At 38.7% G+C, this 19,908-nt stretch overlaps 1 protein-coding gene across 1 annotated transcript; it reads right to left on the bottom strand.

The window, feature by feature from the left end:
• Nucleotides 1–555: 555 nt before the first annotated feature.
• On the bottom strand, nt 556–14,786 carry LOC310898184 (endogenous retrovirus group 3 member 1 Env polyprotein-like). Its single transcript, XM_083832740.1, has 3 exons — nt 14,088–14,786; nt 10,556–10,663; nt 556–9,720 (listed from the first exon to the last, which is right to left on the bottom strand). The coding sequence occupies exon 3, from the start codon at nt 9,593–9,595 to the stop codon at nt 8,624–8,626; it is 972 nt and encodes a 323-aa protein (XP_083688866.1). The 5' UTR covers nt 9,596–9,720; nt 10,556–10,663; nt 14,088–14,786; the 3' UTR covers nt 556–8,623.
• Between the last annotated feature and the right edge of the window lie 5,122 nt (nt 14,787–19,908).

Raw genomic sequence — 19,908 nt, 5'->3', positions numbered from 1 at the left:
TCTGTCTTGCAACACCAGCCATGCAATTTCTTTTGCACAACTTTTAAATTATTGCCAGTGTGCTGCAAAGAAGCAGAGGTAATGGTGGAAGACCCACAGAATAGCAGTTTATTTGCTTTTACAAGAATGGTCAAAAAGTTGTGACCATTTCTGAGATCTCAGAAAATAAAACAGTTAAGAAAGCCTTGTACATTCTTGTATCTTTTGTGTTCTCTTGGTGGGATTTTCTACTACAGTCCTGTTGTCCTCTAAAAAGTAGATTCCAACTCTAAGTCTTAAAGAGATCTTTCAGCAATTCTGTTTCATTGATTAAAACAATCAAGAAAACATGGAAATGCCAGTGTGCAAAACACTTGTATCCTAAGCTACGTGATAAATTCTAGTATGAACAAACACACCATTCGTACCACCTCCTACATTATTTAGCTAGTTTAACAAATGTAAATTAAGTACTTGAAGTCAGCAAAATTAACTATAATAGATGAGGCTTACAAATAAGTAATTCTGTACAGCTGCCATTTGCTCAATATTATAAAAACGCTCTTAATTTGATTTAACACATCTGTGAAGTAACTTCATTCTATAGATTTATTATTTGCATTTGCATTTTTTTTCTGCTTACAGTAGGAAAAAAAAAGAGAGAACCAATTTCACTTGGAAATTTTCATTTATTAGGCTGTTAAATAAATCTTTTCTATAGTGCTTTGTGATGCAAGTATCCACAACATCAGTGAACAGGGCTCTATGGTAATTAGGGATAAATAGTCTGAGTGGCAAGCCATTCAGTTTTTTGTTTTGCTTTGCTTTTTTCCCCTCCATAATATACTCTTGGTTACTCTTCTACAGCTGAATTTGAAAACCTAGTTGGGTACACATTCTTGTGTGATTTCTTAATCAGATTAGAGATAGGCACTCAAGCAGCGCTACCTTATTTCAGTGATTTAGCATTTTTCTGTTAGTTTGGATATAAGCACTCCATCCATTTAACAAATTATGCAGTCATCCATGATTATATTTCTTGGTGCAATAGGTCGGTTTCTTACCTGGTAAAAGTAGAAGTAATTTCACTAGCTTCAATGAGGTTAATTCAGAGCATTCTTAGCTCTGTCACTGTATGGCCAACATTATTCTGGCCACAGAGAAGCTTGTCATTCTTTTATATAGATCTTATTTTCGTTCTATCTAAAGAAATTGTTGAAAAAAGTAATAAATAGGGGTAAACTTACATTTTTATCATATCTATGAAATTGTGAGATTAATGTCATGAGGGACAAAGGGTCTGTAAGCATATCGTCAATATGTAACTGACAGATTACGATCAGTCACAAGGTTTTTCATAAACCTGAGGTATGTGTACTACATATCTGAGGAATAAAACATGTCAAACTATAGTCACAGAGAAATTATCCAGTTCGCCTGTGGGAAGATACTTTTAAAGAAGAAATATTCCTGAATAAACTGGAGAACTATTTTGCTCAACTTATCTTACAGTGATTGAATGTTCAAAAAAAGCAGTTATATTTATTTGATTTTTATTCCTTAAATGTCATTCTGTGTTTAATAATTATGTTAATCACATAAGGACAGACTCAGAAAGAGTTCAACATCTACGTGTCACCTAACTTTTAGCACTTCAGCAAGGCAGTTGAAGCTTAATGCTGGAGGCATCTAGTAGATGTCTACATGGACGGCAAATCAATTACCAAATTACAAAACATTCTGAGTAGGGTTCATGATAGCCTTTCCAATAAGCTGTTTGTCATCCAATGGAATAATTCAATTGACCATATGGCAAAAACCAGGAGGAGAAAGCATGACAGTATAACAAGTTGCTATTTCACTCATTTTAGCAAGGGACTACTTAGGTCTGAGTCCTATCTTGGTTGCTATTTAATCTAAAGTTAAAATATATAAATATTAACTGACAAAGCAATTGAAGCTTTTATTGTTATTGTTAAACTGGAATCTGGTCTTTTCCAAGTACTGTTTCCTGCCTGTCTGACTTATTGACTACAGTTCCTCAAGTCGTTAAGGTAATTTTATCCTGTTTGCCTACCTCCTTTGTACAACTGAGAGGAAAATGCTCTTTAACACTATGAGAAACTTGAGACACTTGCACTATGTGATAAAATGTTTTGTTCCACCACCACACTTTTGCTGTAGCAACAGAACAAATTTGGAAGTTAATCTCAATAAAACCTGTGGGTGCTAAGAATGCAACCACATTTTATATGGTGGTTACATAACTTTAATTTCAAACGTTAGTTTCAACAATTAGAGAAAATATGTCTTAAAGGCTAAGACTAATATGCTTCGAATAAAAACAGGGAAAAGAAAAAAGAAAAAAAAAGAAAAAAAAAAGAAAAAAGATGAATCTATAAAGCCTAACTAAAGCAAAGGCAAGTCTAAACAGGTAAAAGTCTTTTTTGTTCTATGAAAATCTGCTGCCCATGTTTGAATGTATGGACATTTCTGTCACAGTCAGTGAAAGATGGACATATATTTCATATGGAAAAACATTTACCAAAATACTCTTAAAACTTCTATAAGACTTTTCTGCCTTTTGCTTATACTACTTTCTTCACTGAGAGAAAAAGAAATGTATACATATACATATGTACACATTTTACTTAAACTCCTCTGGATTTTTCCAAAGTCTAGGATAAGGCCACAATGCTAACTATAACTCTAGAACGTTATTGTCATTTAAGAAGTGGTTTTATGGCACATAAATATGCAAAGTCATGTTTCTGAACAAATGCAGTAGTATGTTGGTAAAAGCCAGGTCTAGCACCAACCTCTCCACTGAAAAAAATGGACCAAATATTATATAATTTTTCATTTTGTTCTGCAGTCTGTGTATATTTCACAGACAGGTTTTGATCTATAGTCTTCTTTACTGCCTTACTGAAAAATACAAGACAAGGTCTTATTTGTTACCATTAATTACAGAAATTTATATACAGAAATAAAGGGAAAAAAAAAAACATATTTGTGTTTGGATGCAAGGCTCTGCCATACAGACCATCACCTTCACTCATAGTCAAAAAAAATGTTTCACAAAATTGCTACTGAAGTGGGAAGATTTATGGTTGCTTCTTTAATTTTTCTATCCAGTCAGTTTCAGTATAATAAGTAAGAATGAAGTATCTTAATGTTGCTTGAATATTTTTACACATGATGAATAAGACCCTTTTATAGTCTGGAAACAGTGATAATTGTATTTTGTACACTCTGTACCGAATCTATAATTCTTATTAGACATACAAGTTCTTCCACAGTATTTTAGGTAATGAAGAATAACCAGAGCCACGCTGCATTAAGAGGCTCATTTTTCCATGAAGCAATAAACCATACAACATTTATATTAGTGACTCTCTGAAACTATACACAGTAAACATAATAGCAGTAAAAAACATCAATCTTGTGAATGACAGTGATGGGTGTTGCCCAGAGCTCTAAGTAACATGAACATCAAAAAGCACTCAGTCTCTTAAAAAGTGGTCAGAAATCATGCAATGGGACGTATATTTGATCCTGAAATAATCCATCATTCACATGTATTTCAGCATGCATTTCTTTTACATGCTGAAGTTATTGAGAGAGCATAAGTTATGTTTCCTTAAGGCAAACTATTTGACATAGCTGTCAAAAAGCTATTTGACATAGCTCAATACAAAATAAAAAGCACCGGAACAGGTCTAGCAACACCAAGCCAACTTTAGAATTTTTGCAGAAGCTAAAAACTCATTAGAAATAGGAGTATCATCACTTATACCACTGGAATTAGTATATCGTTGTGAATATTATGAATTGTGGGAAAGCTCTGAAGAACTAGGAGAAAATCATATGACTTTGTATCTTCTTTAGAATATTTTCTTTTTACAGCTGAGACACGGATCCAGGTTTGTTTAAATTCTTAATGGGATGATAAAGTATTCTTCTTTTTCTACCCCCTACCACATATGTTTTACTAAATTAAATTGTTTTGGGGATTAGATTCCTTGCACCTATATCTGCTAACTGATGTGCTATTGAAATTACTGTGTAAGCTCAGTGTCCTGCAAAACCTTACAGAGTAAAGATATGGTAGAAGAAGTTATGCTCTCAGCATCCGAAAAGAATAAAATAAGCAGCCTGTACCATATTTTTATATTTTCTAAGCAAGACTTCTGTTCCTGATATGTAATTTCGATTCTCTTCCAACTTAAAGGGCATAAATATGTTTTACAGCATATCCAATTGTCCAGAAGTATTCAGACAACCTTTTTCTGTTTATGCCATTAGAGCTGTGTATGTGTAAGTTGGTTTAGTCTATGCCTGAGCCTTCCTGTTCTATGCAGTGTATTGAAATTCATTTTTAATGAAGATAAACTGCCCAGGGTTATTTTCTTCTACTAGCAAGTATTTAGCAAGGGAACATAATTTCAGAAATAAAGCAAGAACCTCAGGATTATAATGTACAATATCTACGCAAACTCATTATTACATATAAATATACATATTTCTTCTTTCAAGTAAGGAAACCCACTTTTCTCATAAGGAATTTTTTTCTCATAAGGAAACACTGGCAATGTTTTTTTCCCCTCAGAATTTCAGCCCAATATTAAAGGCTGGTATTTGTGCTATTACTAGTTCCCATTTAGTATTTTGTAAGCCTGATAGAGCTTTTGAGTGCAGATCAAAACTAAGGCAACTTTACAACATTCTGGCAATGATAAGAAGCCTGAAAATGAATACAAATGTGATGTGTCCACTTTATGCTGTCAGAGTGATATAAAGTGGTCTCAGCATAAATGAGGAACCCTACAGAGTTTGAGTATTTCAGTAGATAGTAACTCAGAGGCCAGTAGTTAAGTGTTTCCCTGCATATCAAAGCACTTATAAAACAAGTATCATTATAATACAAAAATTCCTTAGTGTTTGAGCGAAAGCTTATGACAAATAGTGCTTTAACAACCCATAGTGAGCTTGAAGGATGGATACTATTTTTTTCTATTAGTGACTCTTACAAAAAGACAGAACAGTTAAATGTTTTGAACTTGATTTTGTCTCTCCAAACAATCAAAACAATTAATAAGACTGCTAGACAAAATGCTGAATCCTTCATGGTATAAACAACAAGCCATATGTTAAAAAGTTTTTATTATGAAAATATATTAGTTTCTTACAAACTAGCACTCAAGTATAATAATACATGCAACAAATCTGTCTTGGCAATAACAAAATTATTCAGAAATCTCATTCATGGAATGACTCCTCCAACTGTCCCACTATGCTGTTTATAACCATCTCAATTACTAATTCATTATAATCTTTTTGAAAAATCTCATTTTATTTGCATTTTATTTTATTTTATTGAGATACCGTACTCTTATTACAAAAGTAAACCCACACATACTGTCATAGAAGTTGTTTTGACATAATATTGTCAAATATTAACTTTTCAGGTTTCCCAAGTTATTTACTCTTTCAGCTCACAATATTTCATAAAACACATATGTGCCATATTAACAAATATCCTGCAATATTACATCTATTACATTAACAAAAATTATATATCCTTTTCTATGTTAGTCAAAATGGAATTATTTTTATTTAAGTATTTAATTTGTTATTCTAAACACCCTTAAATCTGTCATAGATTTAATCCATAGGAGTTGGGCTTGAGGATCCTTGTGGGTTCCTTCCAGCTCAGGATATTCTATGATTTTATAAACACTATGAAAGTTAACCCAGCTTCAAGACATTCATCTGTTTCTAAACCTCCTTTTCTTTACAGCTCTAGAATGAAGAAAAAATATCTCAAGATAATCAGGAGTCTGTGTGCAAGGCTTAGATACCACAAAATTAGGAAACATTGAGTTAGATTATTGTTAAATCAAAGTGGTTCCCCAAGACTGCTGTTATATCATAGATGAAGGCTTAACATTTTTCTGCCCTCATCTTTGCGTAAATTACAGGTGTCTCCATGCTTAGTAGGAGATTAATGATACTGATGTCTCTCAGGTCTCTGTGCCATATATGCAGTGGCAGTTGGCAGGTTTACTAACTCATTCAGACAAGAGGAAACCTATTTAGCAAACATGTCAGATTTTCACAGCTTTCACCCTTAGGATGTTCCAGCACAGCTTTGCCAAATATCTCTGCTGTTTCTGTAGTTTTCCTTGCTTCAGTAGAGCACAAAAAGTTATTCTCCAATACGCACTGCTGGATAGCAGCCCAAAGCGAGGACATCCTTAAGAGACTGCAAATACACACAAAGGCTGGTAAAAGCTCACAGAGATTGGCTGGAAACTCCCCTACAATCCATTGACCTTGGGGCAACATTCTCAGTTTACTGCCATGTATTCTCTGTAGTCTGCTAAGAATCATTCCCAAGTCTTAGCAACCACTACCTCATCCTTCATTTTCATCTGGTTCTGGCTTGTGACTTCCAGATTTAGTGTTTTAAGTTTAGTGATTTCCAGAGGGTCATACCATCATGGAATACCTGAGGTGGAAGAGACCCAAAAGGATCATCAAGTCCAACACCTGGCTCCACACAGAACCACCCAAAAATAAAAGCATATGTTTGAGAGCACTGTCCAAAGGCTTCTTGAACTCCAGCAGGCTCAGTGCTGTGACCACGTCCCTGAGGAGCCTATTCCAATGCCTGACTACCCTCTCAGTGAAGAACCTTTTCTTAACAGCCATCCTGGACCTCCACTGTTGCAGCTCCATTTTGTTCCCTCAGGTCCTGTTGCTGTCACCAGAGAGAAGAGATCAGGGCCTGCCCCTCTGTTCCCCTCGTGAGTGCAGTGGGTTAACCCAGCTGGGCAACTGAACTCCACACAACTGCTCTCTCACTCCCCTTCATCAAAGGGAAAGGGGGAGAAAATACAATGAAAAGGGCTCAAAGGTTGAGATAAGGACAGGGAGATCACTCACCAAATATCATCACAGGCAAAACAGACTCACCATAGGGAGATGAATATAATTTGTTACCTCTTACTAACAATCTAGAGTACTGAGAAGCTAAAAGCAAACTAAAAACACCTTCCCCTCCGATCCACTCTCTTCTATGTCCTCGCACTGAGCAGTGCAGGGGAACTTGCAGGGAAAATGGGTGTTGTGGTCAGTCCCTAATGCATCGTCTCTGAAACTCCTTCACAGTCACTCTCTGTCCCTGCTCTAACATGGGGTCCCTCCCATGGGATGCCATCCTTCCCGAACTGTGTGGGCTTCCCACAGGCAATAGATCTTCAAGAACTACTCCAACATGGGTCCATACCATGGGGTCCATCCATCAGGAGCATACTGCTCCAGCACCAGTCCCCCACAGGCAGCAGCACCCCCTCAGGCCTCCTGCTCCTGTGTGGGCTCCTCTCCACGGGCTGCAGCTCCGGCCCGGGGCCTGCTCCTGCGGGGGCTCTCCATGGGCCGCAGCCTCCTCCAGGCCACATCCACCTGCTCCACCGTGGTCTCCTCCATGGGCTGCAGCGTGGAGATCTGCTCTGCTGTGGGACCCATGCGCTAAAGGGAAACAGCCTGCTCCACCAGGGGCCTCTCCACAGGCCGCAGGGGAATTTGTGCTGCATGCCTGGAGCACCTCCTGCTGCCCTCCTTCTGCATTGACCTTGGGGTCTGCAGGGCTGTTTCTCACTCCTGTCTCTCCCAGCCATTGTTGTACAGCAGTTTTTTTCCCCTTAAATCTGCTCTCTCAGAGGCCCAACCAACATCGCTCCCTGGCTCGGCTCTGGCCAGGAGCAGGTCCCTTTTAGAGTTGGCTGGAGCTGGATCTGACCTGAAGTAGGGCAGCTTCTGGACTCATCTCACAGAGTCCACTTCTGCAGCCCCCTGCTACCAAAACATCACCACATAGCCCAGGACAGTGGGGAAGCTGAAGGCTGCCATGACACCTCCCCTCAGTCTCTTCTCTCTAGGCTGAACAAAGTGACCTCAGCCACTCCTCATACGTCTTGCCCTCTAGACCCTTCACCTTCTTTGTAGCTCTCTAATAGTTTTATGTCCTTCTTACGTTGTGGTGCCTGTTATAAATGACTGAGTCCCAAATAGGATTACAATCAAAGTTTACAATTTATTAAATGAATAGAGGCAAGCAAACAGCGCTGGGTGCGCCGGGAGTCTCTGCTCCACCAGGACGCACACCTGTTATGTAAGGCGGCTGGTTTTTATGCTCCTAGGCTAATACATATTCATTACTACTTCTAGAAGAGGCAGGGTTATTATAATTGGTTTCCCGAATCCGAAGTCCTCCCAGGTGCACCTGCTTATCAGTCTCTGTTGGTTTCTCGGGGGCCGCTCGGACAGGGAGGCTCGTATTCTTCTTCCTTATCTAGTGGTCTCTTGGCCGGCTGTGAGAAGTTACTGCACGTCTGTGCAAAGTCAGCAGTTTTTCTCTGAAGAAATCCCTTTGTTCTCTTCTCGCCTAAACCCAGGCCTCAATGTTAACCCTTCACACCCCTTAGTGGCACGAATTGCTGGACTATTCCTTACAATTCCTCCCTTTTTTTTTTCAATATCATCAATTCGTGTCTCTTCTTCAACTTTTGTTAGTAGCAGTTGGATTTCATCAGTCAGTTCTCGGGGTGTCCATTTCTTAAGCATCATTATCGACACATCACCTTTTCTCTCCCAAAGTCATCACAAATTGGGTGCTATTTATTATCTGCCGTATCAACAACGTAAAGCAAGGTATCATAAAAGGTATAAACAATAATGTCATTACACCACATAAAAATAAAAATAGCATTCTTTTAACCCATGGTCCACCAGGCAACCATGGAAAGAAATCCCAATCCATACCCTTCCAAGTTTGTACTGGGACGTGGGCTAGCTTTTTAATTTCTTTTGTTATCTGCTTAACCACTTTTCCATTATCATCAATTTGTAAACAACAATTAGAATCGTTCAGTTTTCCACACACTCCCCCTTCTTCTGCTAGTAAATAGTCTAAGACCATTCTACGTTGAAAGATAGCATTCCTCATCTGAGTGGATTGATCAGCCAGAAGATCCAAGGTCGTCGCTGTTTGATTGGTTACAACTTCGAGGATAGCTTGCGACCTAATTGTTCGGTTCAAATTATAAATAGGTTCTCGGGCTCCTGACACCAACTCATTCGGGTTCCAGGTAGCTGGCCCATAATGCTGTATGATTCTTTCAGGAGGCCATTCATCCTTTCCCCATTTTTGGGCACTATCCCCGGATAAGAAAGTATCAATAGATCGTTTTACTCTGTTCAGGTCATCATATAATCTTATTCCTAAATGATTTCCTTGTGTTTGTGACAATAAAAAGAACAAGGGTCTTATGTACCCCACATAGCATATTCCCGACCAGTTTCCGGGTAGCCTCTTGTAAGCATGTTTGCCACACACCCAATAATGTCTCTTTAGGGCCCACGTCCCGTTTGGAAAATGACCATCCCATCCATCTTTACCCTTTGGGGCGTGATAATACAGAGTGTCCTTGTTACCGAGTGGTCCTGTTACAATGTCTGCCCCGTTTGTACTCATATATGCACGCTTCCAAGCTCCCACGTTGGGTTTCCACTTACAGTCACAATTCAGTTCTCTTTGGCGACCTGTCATATTATAAGCCTTTTTCGCCGTCCAATCTTGAGAGTGTGGGAAGCGCCTTCAATCATGGGGTTGGGCCCGCTTTCAAAGCTTGTGTTACCATTCAGCCCTTCAGGGTGATCCAGCTCCTGGAAAAACTAATCACAATTTTATTATGGGTTTAAAAGGTTCTCATGTTATTTTTCTCAGGACAAACTGATCTTGGTGTGGGAGAAGTCCGGTCGAGGCACTCTCACTCGGCGGTCAATACCCATAGGGGTTGCCTCCCTCGGTAGACCATACACGCCGCAGTGGAGGGTCCTACCCCGGTCTTGCCTTCTCCCTTTCCTCCCTTCAGCCTTGTCCTCTTTATCCAGTGCCCTTAATTCATGCAGAACCTCATTGCTGGGATATCAGTTCCTCTTTAGTCTCAGTTTCAGTTCCCCAGGAGTGGACTCAACCCTCCAGGCTTCGGTAGTTATTGGTCCTTTTATTCTGGATGCGTGGGTCCAACCCCTTTCTGCTGTTCTCACAGCTGTTTCAGTAGTAAGTAAAACAAGGTACAGTCCCTCCCATCGGGGGTTCAATGATTCTTCTCTCCAGGTTTTTATTAAGACCTTGTCTCCTGGTTGTATTTTATGAATAGCAAATCCTAAAAGTGGTGTCTGAGTCATCATCCCAATTTCTCTTATCTCCTGTAATCTCCTTCCAATGGTAATTATGTATTTCTGGATACTATGATCCTCAACTACATTGTTCCCTAGGGGCATCCCTTGAGAATAAGGCATACCATATAACATTTCATATGATGATAACCAGTCTCACTGTGTGGTTTAGTTCTTATGTTTAAAAGTGCCAATGGTAAGCATTTCGTCCAGGGCAGCTGTGTCTCGATCATTAACTTAGCCAATTGTTGTTTTATTGTTTGATTCATCCTTTCTACTTTCCCTGAGCTTTGTGGGTGCCACGGAGTGTGGTATTCCCACTGAATACCTTTCAAGGGGTACATCCTTCAAATCTTTGTGGCTGGCGTATGTTCGATTATTTCCACACAATTGTGTTCCAACGGTCCTTCTTCTGGAACGGTTCCTAGAAATACTGCTGGATATAACAGGTTAGTCGTTTTCAAGGTTATGTCATCTTGTTCAGTTAGGATTGCCTGATATTTCATCATCCAGCTGGGTGATAACCAGTGCCCCCCCCCCTTTGTTCCAAAACGGTTGTTACCATATGTGGTCCAAAAACTTCAATATGTTTTCCCATTTGAAGGCAAATAATTTTCTACTATCTTTATCAAGAGGTATGCAAAAGAAGGCATCCTTTAAATCTATCACGGTAAACCATTTATATTTCCCTTTCACAGATGTTAACAATGTGTAAGGATTAGCTACTACCGGGTGAATATCCTTTGTTATTTCATTTATTGCTCTAAGATCTTGTACAAATCTATACTCGCCATTCGGCTTCTTTACTGGAAAAATTGGAGTATTGTATTCCGATTTACATTCTTCCAGAATCTGATATTTGAGAAATTTGTCAATAATTTTCACCATTCCTGTGCCTAGCTTCTATCTTAAGTGGATATTGTTTGATTCAAACAGGTTTGGCTCCTTCCTTTAATTCCACCTTTACCAGTTGTGCCAGTTTCGACTTCCCTGGTACATCTGTTTCCCGTACTGTTGCTATAACTGCATTTTCTACTTCTCTTGGAATATTAACAAAGGGTTTATCTTTGATCATTAGGATTTGGCCTACTTTGGACTCAGGTACCTTCATTATTAATTCTCCATCCTCAAAGGTTATTGTTGCATCTAATTTGGCTAATAGGTCCCGTCCCAAGAGTGGCATCGGGCATTCTGGTACGTACTAAAATTCATGGGTTAGTTCCTTACCCCCAAAACGCAAATCAAGGGGTTGTAAGAATGACCATTCCTCCTCTTTCCCTGTGGCTCCAATTATTGTAGTTGTCTTAGTTCCTAATCGTCCTTTTAAACTATTTAACACTGAATATGTTGCTCCTATTACATTTACAGCCTAATTAACACAGAGAAAGAAGCTCCCATAACCAACAAAAAATTCAAGCCTCTGTCTTCGTTTCCTAGCTTTATTTCAACTAGTGGACCTGCTAGGGTAGATGCCCCAGGTCCCCATCATTCCTGACTGTTGTAAGTTTGTCCTGCAGCCTAAGACAATTTCTTTCTGATATCAGGGGCTGATTGCCCTGGAAAGAGGCTAGCCAGTTGCCTCTCTCTCTCTTTTTTTTTTTTTTTTTAAGCCAGGTCCATTTTTTTTTTTCATTGCATTTCAAAGTTGGTCCAGAAATTCAAAAATTCCATAAATTCCATAGGGGTTTCTTTTGGACCTTGTTGGAACAGATTCTCAACTCCCAATAGCCAATTTAACCAGATTTTAGTATTTACATAATTTCCGGGGTGATTAGGGTCTCAGTGAGGGGGTCGGTCAGGGGAATGCAATCGTTGAAAGTTCCCTGAGCGGTCCCATTGGCAATCTGAGCTCACACAGGAACTCAGGTTGTTTCAAGAGTTAGCTGCTTTTCTGTTTCCACGACAACTCTCTCGGACCCATCACGGTCCCCCTGCCCCAGAGGGTTCACACCCGCGATTTAGAGATCTCAGCCTCGGGTTGAGACGGAACTATTAACATTCCTACATCCTCCTTCCCTGCTCATTCAACTTCAAACAGCTCTGTTAAATACTACATGCCACGCAACCTTTAACACCTTCAACAATCCTTTTAACACTTCCTTTATCTTTCTCCAGCCCGTACTTTTCTAATGCCAACACCAAAGGCTCAGTCAGGGGCCAACTTAATTCCAAACCTTTTCCCTCCAACATGCTGAAACAACATATCACTATACAACATTTCATCCTATTTTCCTTCTCTCCTCAAAAACATTAATTGCAAGACACTGTTATAGTCGATTGATCCATAAAGTGGCCATTTAGTTTATATAGTGGCCACCATTGATTGCAATACTTAGTGGAAGTCCTCTTGCTTTCTGTGCCCCCATTTCTAACAATATCCTTCCAATGTGCCAATATGCACCCAAGGAGGCTTTTTTTTTTTTTTAGGACGCCTTTTTTTTTGGATTTTCCCCTTTTCCTTGATTTCCCATTCCCTTTTATTTATTTATATTAGTTACTGTCCCTTGTTTCAATTTCCACGCAAACCTTTTTATTGCAGGTTTTTACTATCTTTTCCTAATCTTCTTCCCAAATGTCCCAATTCTCTGGGATTAAACTCTTCTTTCCACATACAAACTTTACTATTTCAGATTATTAATGAGCCCCATTCCAATCATAAATCCGCAGGACTTCGGAAAAACACCTGAAGCACTCAGCCTTCTGTCTTCTAGACAAACAATAACACCTTTTCCACAAAATTTACATTTCAATAAGACCGAATTTCAAGCCAAATGCTAATTTTTCTCATGCACTTTGTTAGTAAGCCTACACAAAACAAGGAATCACTCCTGTGTATCCGTCAAGATGGGGGTTTAAAAAGGTATTGAGGCCTAAATAAATTCGCTCTCCCCCTTCTTACCGAATTCCCAGGGCTCAGGCCCGAACCACCAAAGAAGTGACTCTCCGTTCTACCACTTTGATAATCAGTCAGCCCCCCTCCCCCGATACTTGGGAAACTGACCGAACACCACCGCGAATATACCCAAACTTCTAAACTGTTACTTAGATAATGCTCCCACCTTCCTCCTTGACACAGTCAAAACATTTAAGAACAAAACAGGATTACAAGATGCACCACCGGGGGTGGATTGTTAGGATATAGAGGTGGTAGGTTATCCAATGACTCCCATTCATCATCTTTTTCTTTTTCCTTTTTTTTTTATTTTTTATTTTTTTGTTCTCTTCTTCGTCAAACTTCTCGTCTGCTTTTAGTGTAAATATTGAGGCTGGAAAAGGACGTGAGATCCTGATCCATAATCCTGCATAATCACTTTCCTCCTGGCTAAAAGGTTCCTTTGAATTAACATGTATATTTAAGGCCTGGCAAACCCAGTCTTCAAAGGATCCGAAAACGGGCCAAAAGACATGTGGTCTTAAAGGCTCCTTTGGCCATTCTGTCATACAATACTGAACCATTTTTAATTTACTTTTTCCCTTTTCTGGGGCCCCTATCGTTCCAATTTCTAATCATTATCCCTAATGGACTTTCTGATGGTATGTCTGGTAATTTGCTCCCTTTTCTCTGGTCCCGGGTCTTCAATTTTGTCTGACCCATCTAGGAATTTTACTGTGGCAATTCCTACAGCCCTTGGTTGCCTTAGTGAGAGTGTCTTGCAGGGGGTTTAGGACCTATCACCCACCCACGAATCCTATAGGAATCGCTTCGGTCCTTCACCGGCCAAGTCCCTCGCGGGAGATTGGAACCGCGGTTAGAAGACCTCCACAATCGCTTCGGAACTACGTTCCGTCTCAGTCACACTCTCACACACACAGGCAACCGAATCCCACCCAACCGAACGGTATACGCCTTAAATACTTACGACTCCGTCGTCTTCGTTCGGATCTTCGCGCGCAGAATTACGGGCAAAATATAGTGCTGCAGCCGGCAAAGGGAGCTCATAAAAAAATCTAAATCTTTGCTTGCCCTTATTCAGGTTCAAGATGGCATTAGCCCCGACCTGACTCGAACAGGAGCCACCAAATGGTGGGGGCGCCCCTCCTAGATCAAGTCAGAATTCAGGAACCAAGACCATCCCGGACGAGCCCCCAATTGTTATAAATGACTGAGTCCCAAATAGGATTACAATCAAAGTTTACAATTTATTAAATGAATAGAGGCAAGCAAACAGCGCTGGGTGCGCCGGGAGTCTCTGCTCCACCAGGACGCACACCTGTTATGTAAGGCGGCTGGTTTTTATGCTCCTAGGCTAATACATATTCATTACTACTTCTAGAAGAGGCAGGGTTATTATAATTGGTTTCCCGAATCCGAAGTCCTCCCAGGTGCACCTGCTTATCAGTCTCTGTTGGTTTCTCGGGGGCCGCTCGGACAGGGAGGCTCGTATTCTTCTTCCTTATCTAGTGGTCTCTTGGCCGGCTGTGAGAAGTTACTGCACGTCTGTGCAAAGTCAGCAGTTTTTCTCTGAAGAAATCCCTTTGTTCTCTTCTCGCCTAAACCCAGGCCTCAATGTTAACCCTTCACACCCCTTAGTGGCACGAATTGCTGGACTATTCCTTACATGCCCTATACTGCACACAGTACTTGAGAAGAGGCCACACCGGCACAGAGCAGACTTGGACAAATACTTCCCTTGACTGGCTAGCAGTGCTGTGCCTGATGCACCCCAGGATATGTTTGTCCCTTTTGTCTGTCAGGGTACACTCTTGACTCATATTCAACTTTTCCTTGACCAGAATGCCCAGCGTTGCAACAAAATGTGCTTGTTGGTGATTTGTTACCAGCCCCCGCTCCTTGCATTACTTCAGGTCACTCTGTGGGAGGTTTCCTGCTGAATCTGTTGTAAACAGTGAACAACAAACAAAGTAAACTGGCATAGTATTTTTGGACTGGTGTGATATGACAGCACTGTTTGTAATGAGAGAAGTGTGTGACCTAAACTATTTTTCAGAGTTACCTTGAAAGGAAATAAAAGAATTGAACATGCTAGACAGAGACAGGATGTTATCAAATCTTGCATGAGAGATCTTCTCTGCACAAAAGATTGTCTGATTGACAATTCTGTCATAGTCATAATTTTAAAGGTATAAAAATTACTTAAGAGAAATACATTATGTAAGTAACCATGAAGGAATTTTTGCCAATTCAACTGTGATTTTAATAAAGTGTGGGGCTGGAGGAGAGGGTGGTTAAGGTTAAGGTTATAGATCTGTATGAAAATGACAGGTCTTGAAAATGTTGAAAGACTACCACAAATCAAAGTAACTTATTTTACTTCAAACTACAAAACTATGATTTTAGCCTTTCTCTATGAAAGTTTAAAAAAAAAGTAAAAAAAAAAAAAAAATGCCTCTACAATATTGTCTCCAGATTGAGACTCCTGTTGAACAGATGGCTGCCAATTATGTCAAAGTGCTAAACTACACGAGGTGGTATTTTTCCAGAGGATGGGTATTAATGTCCATTGAAAATAAAGCTGTAAACATTATCCATTCCCAGTGAAGAAATCAGTGAAAACTTGAACTCTCATAATAGGAGTTACCCCGCTAGTTGTACAGAGTCAGTGGTGATAGAAGAAAGGATGAACGACTTCTAAAAGTTCATCTACTATACGACTCCTTGAATCCTGCATTATTTACTGTTGCTTCAGTTAATATGAAATAGATTGTCTACTCAACTCCCACACCAATGAAGACTTCATTACATGGAAATAATCATAAGAGAAAAAAATACCTTGACGGATTAAGAGGCTGACAGTCTCTTAATAATTCCTGCACTGTTCATTCTTTTTAGCTTTAATACATAGTGAAGCTCCATAATAAAGTTTACTCTAACAAACACTGCAGAATTTCTGCTCTCTTCCAACTGCACGTTTTTACATAAACTATATGTCTATTCTGTTTTTTTTCCTCTTATAATTAAAATATTATTTCCCTTCTTTAAGTAATCATTGGAAGCAAGAGTTCATGATCTTTTCTTAGGGACATTCATAACATTTTCCTAGCTCAGCCAGTATTTCATTTGACTTTATCAATAGAATAAAATAAAATCTAGCATTTTCAATTAATTTACTTTACAGATAATCATGCTTCTTCCTGTGCTATTGCTCTTCCTATTTCTTGAGTTCAAGGTCTTCCTATTTGTTGAGACCAGGGCCATGATTTATTTATTTATTTATTTATTTATTTTGTGTGTATGTGTATATATACTCCCATCAGTATAAAAGACATAAGAAAAGTGGATACAGGTCCGCTGTCTAATAGATGTAGTTAATTGTACTCAGTAACACTATAATAAGATTATATTTTACTCATAAAAAGTAAAACTAGCTGTAGCCAAACTGTGCAGAAAGTAAACCATCTATCCATACCTTAATTTATTGGATGCCATGGTGAAACCAATGCTTCTTAGACTTAGAAATAAGATGGAATAAATAGTGAAAATATAACATAGAAATGCTGGTTAGTATGTGAAGGGTTGCAAGACATGGACTCCTGATAGCTCTTGAACAGGAGACGTTTATTGCCCTTTTTCACTACTACATATACTTTCCCTGTAGCCCCACCCGCTGTCCACGCGCCCGAATCTGTCTTACAATTGGTTAGAGACCCTCAGACATGCACCTTGAGCCGGCCAGCAGTTGGCCACTGCCCAAAGTCATCTTTAGCAATGTAGCCAATTTACTTTATCTCAACCTTGCTCAAGTTTTTGGTTCTACCGCTGTTTTCGTCATTATCTCTAACTCAGGGACGTGTGAAACAGCACAAAGCTCCCTGCAAATTTCTTTCCCACAAGTATGATCTACAGAACAAAGTAGTATTCATTAGAGAAACTGGTTCATTACACCGATTTTCCTCAATCCTGCAATTCAGTGTATGGAAAGAAAAGGTTTATGACTTAACACTCACTACTACATGACTGATTTCCACTGTAAACTCTTTCCCCCAATATCTGTTCCACATCCTGTGGATATTCATTCCCCATTTTTAAAAACAACACATTAACTATTCTCAAGGAAAGTAGCCCTATTTTATCCTCCACCTAAATTTGTAGCAATTATCCCCACCATTGTATTTGTCACCTCTATTCATGGACTATTCATCCTCATGCAGGTACTGACACCATCCCACCCAGAGGCAACATTTGAAAGACCCCTTTGCTAGAAGCTGCTACCTCAGACAGAGGTTTGAGACAGTAGCTCTAAACCATTTCTCATAAAATCTTCCACAAAGAGTGATATATCTGGTCATATATTTTCCTCAAATTTTGCAGACACTGTAGCGCACCAAAACTTGGGAGGGGATTTATGGTGCTCATGTCACTTGTATTGCCTGTAAACCAAGATTTTTTATTCATTTTACTGATCTTTAGAGAACCATCTCAAAAAATAAATATATTTGATCACCTGGCTTAATCAAAGTCCATTGCTATCCATAAATATATTAATTTCCATTCCTTGAATTAGGAGTACTTAAAACCAAGCTAAAAGAATCAAGAGAGATTCTGGCCTGTTCTATTTGCTTTAATTCCAATCGAAACTTGACTTATTCCTCAAGCAAAATAAATTAATAAATGCAATGTATTGGCAGAAAATAAACACTCATTGCTTTTCTGGAAATTTCTGAGATACAGTAATCAGTATAAAGAGCTTTGCAGACTCAACTATATTTTCTAAGTCATTCTGTTTATTATTATTTTTAATTTCTCCCAACCTTCTGTCTCAGGCATGACAGCTGCCCTTGAGCACTCATACCTCTATTGCTTCCTTCAAACTATTCTTCACTGCATAAGAGAGCCATATGGAAATTTTAAAAAATAAATTAATTAAGTTACCAATCCCCCTTTCTCCTCCCTGTAAACATTGTTCAAAACTGGGCAGTGATGATAAAAAATTAAGTAAAAAAAAATTAAGTAAGGTGTCAGGTGATCTTAGTTAGACAGAAGAATAGTTCTTCAGTTATAAATTGTCAAATAATTTTAAAGGAGCAATTAAGATGCACCCTAAAATTACGTGGAATAAACTTTCCTGCTTGACAATACAGAAAATATACTATTGGCTGTTGGAAATGGGTAGAGTATATACTATATTATATATATTATATTATTATATTATGTATTATTAAAATGAAAGTAACATTAATAAATATAGATCACAGTCCTGAGAATTGGCGATAGAGGAGCTTCAATTTGGAGACTGGACTGAGACTTACATAAACTGTTTTTATCTTCCTGGGATTGTGTCTGGCTTTTGAATTCACACTAGTTTCTACCTTTAAATTCTGTGTTACACAGACATGCAGCTTTAACAGAGTTCCTGCTCAGAAAGGACACAAACAATGTATGAGTTGCAATTAAGATTTATTCTTCAGTGTCACCAGTGCTTCCACAAGTCAAAGAGAATGATCATCCCAACAACTTCCCATAGACTTCCTCTTATGGCTCAGATATCACTCCACACCCTCTCTGTGTGCATTGGAACAGCCCCACACTTGCTCTTCAGCCAGCTCATGGAAACATGAGGTTACATGCTCAGTACAAAGTCTCTGAGGGAAATCTCAGCAAAATTGCTGCAGTCAAGCTGGACAACCAACACACTTCCTTCTGACTTCACAGTGTATTCACTTACAGTCTTCATAACAGAAAGGGGAATTTCCAGGTCTCTTTACCACTGTTATCTTTTAAAACAGCCATTACAACTAAAAAGACATAAATATAACAGTATATTTAGATTAGAAAACCAAGTTAAAATAAAATAAAATAAAAATCAGTAGGAGACTTTTATTGGCTGAACCATAAGTTGGGATAAGAAGAACACCATATACTGAACACAAAAAATGAGCATGAAATGTTTTAAGCTATCAAATTTTTAATGCAGATACACTGTGTTTACTGTGTATCTTTCACAGAAAAAGAGCAGTGGAGAAGAGACAGTTCAGAAAATGATAAAGATTTTTCTGAAAATGGGTGAGGAATACCTTTATTTAAAATAATTCTTCCTTTTTTTTTTTTTTTCCAGTTGTCTTGTACAGATGTTTCCTGATGCTTTGAGAAATTATTAATCTTACCTCTCAACTGCAAAATCTGAATTTGATTCCCCTATTGAAAATGCACCACTTGAAAGGATGCATCATTAGTGGTGGGAAAAAATAAATAAACAAATCTAATGTTACGGTGTGACTGCCATCACTACAAAATAAATATTTTCAGCATTTGTTGAACATATTCTTACCTCCATAGTAGATTTTTACAAGATCAAAGAAACAACAGCAACATCAAACATAGTTATTTACAAAATGGTGCGGGCACAAGACAGACATGGCATATATTAGTGCTTCAGAAGCCTGTTATGAGTTAGCTAGTTCTTTATTATATTGCATGGGATAGGTTTTTCATATTGTTAAAACTGGAAACATCTACTGGAACTCCAAAGTCTATGTCTCTGTGCATGTAACAGACTTTAGAGATTTGATTTTCGTGTTCCCAGTCATTTTTTGTATTAAATTTTTAGCAATATTTTAGCCAGACATATTTTTAAGGGCCCATAGAATTCAATGAATAACATCCAATCAAATCAAAAAAGTTCCATGTTGAGAATAAAAGATCTAATTAAAACAATAGCCTTCATCTTCAAGGGTCATAGACCCTCTTCATTTATCAGCTCGTGTTAGGAAAGGATCTGATCA

Source organism: Anser anser, assembly GCF_964211835.1.
Source record: "Anser anser genome assembly, chromosome: 4".
Lineage (NCBI taxonomy): Eukaryota > Metazoa > Chordata > Aves > Anseriformes > Anatidae > Anser > Anser anser.
This window is presented reverse-complemented; position numbering and strand designations above follow the sequence as displayed.

Bases quoted from the DNA above. Each gene is read 5' to 3' on its own strand.
- LOC310898184 (XM_083832740.1), bottom strand. From the start codon at position 9,595: ATGACAGGTCGCCAAAGAGAACTGAATTGTGACTGTAAGTGGAAACCC.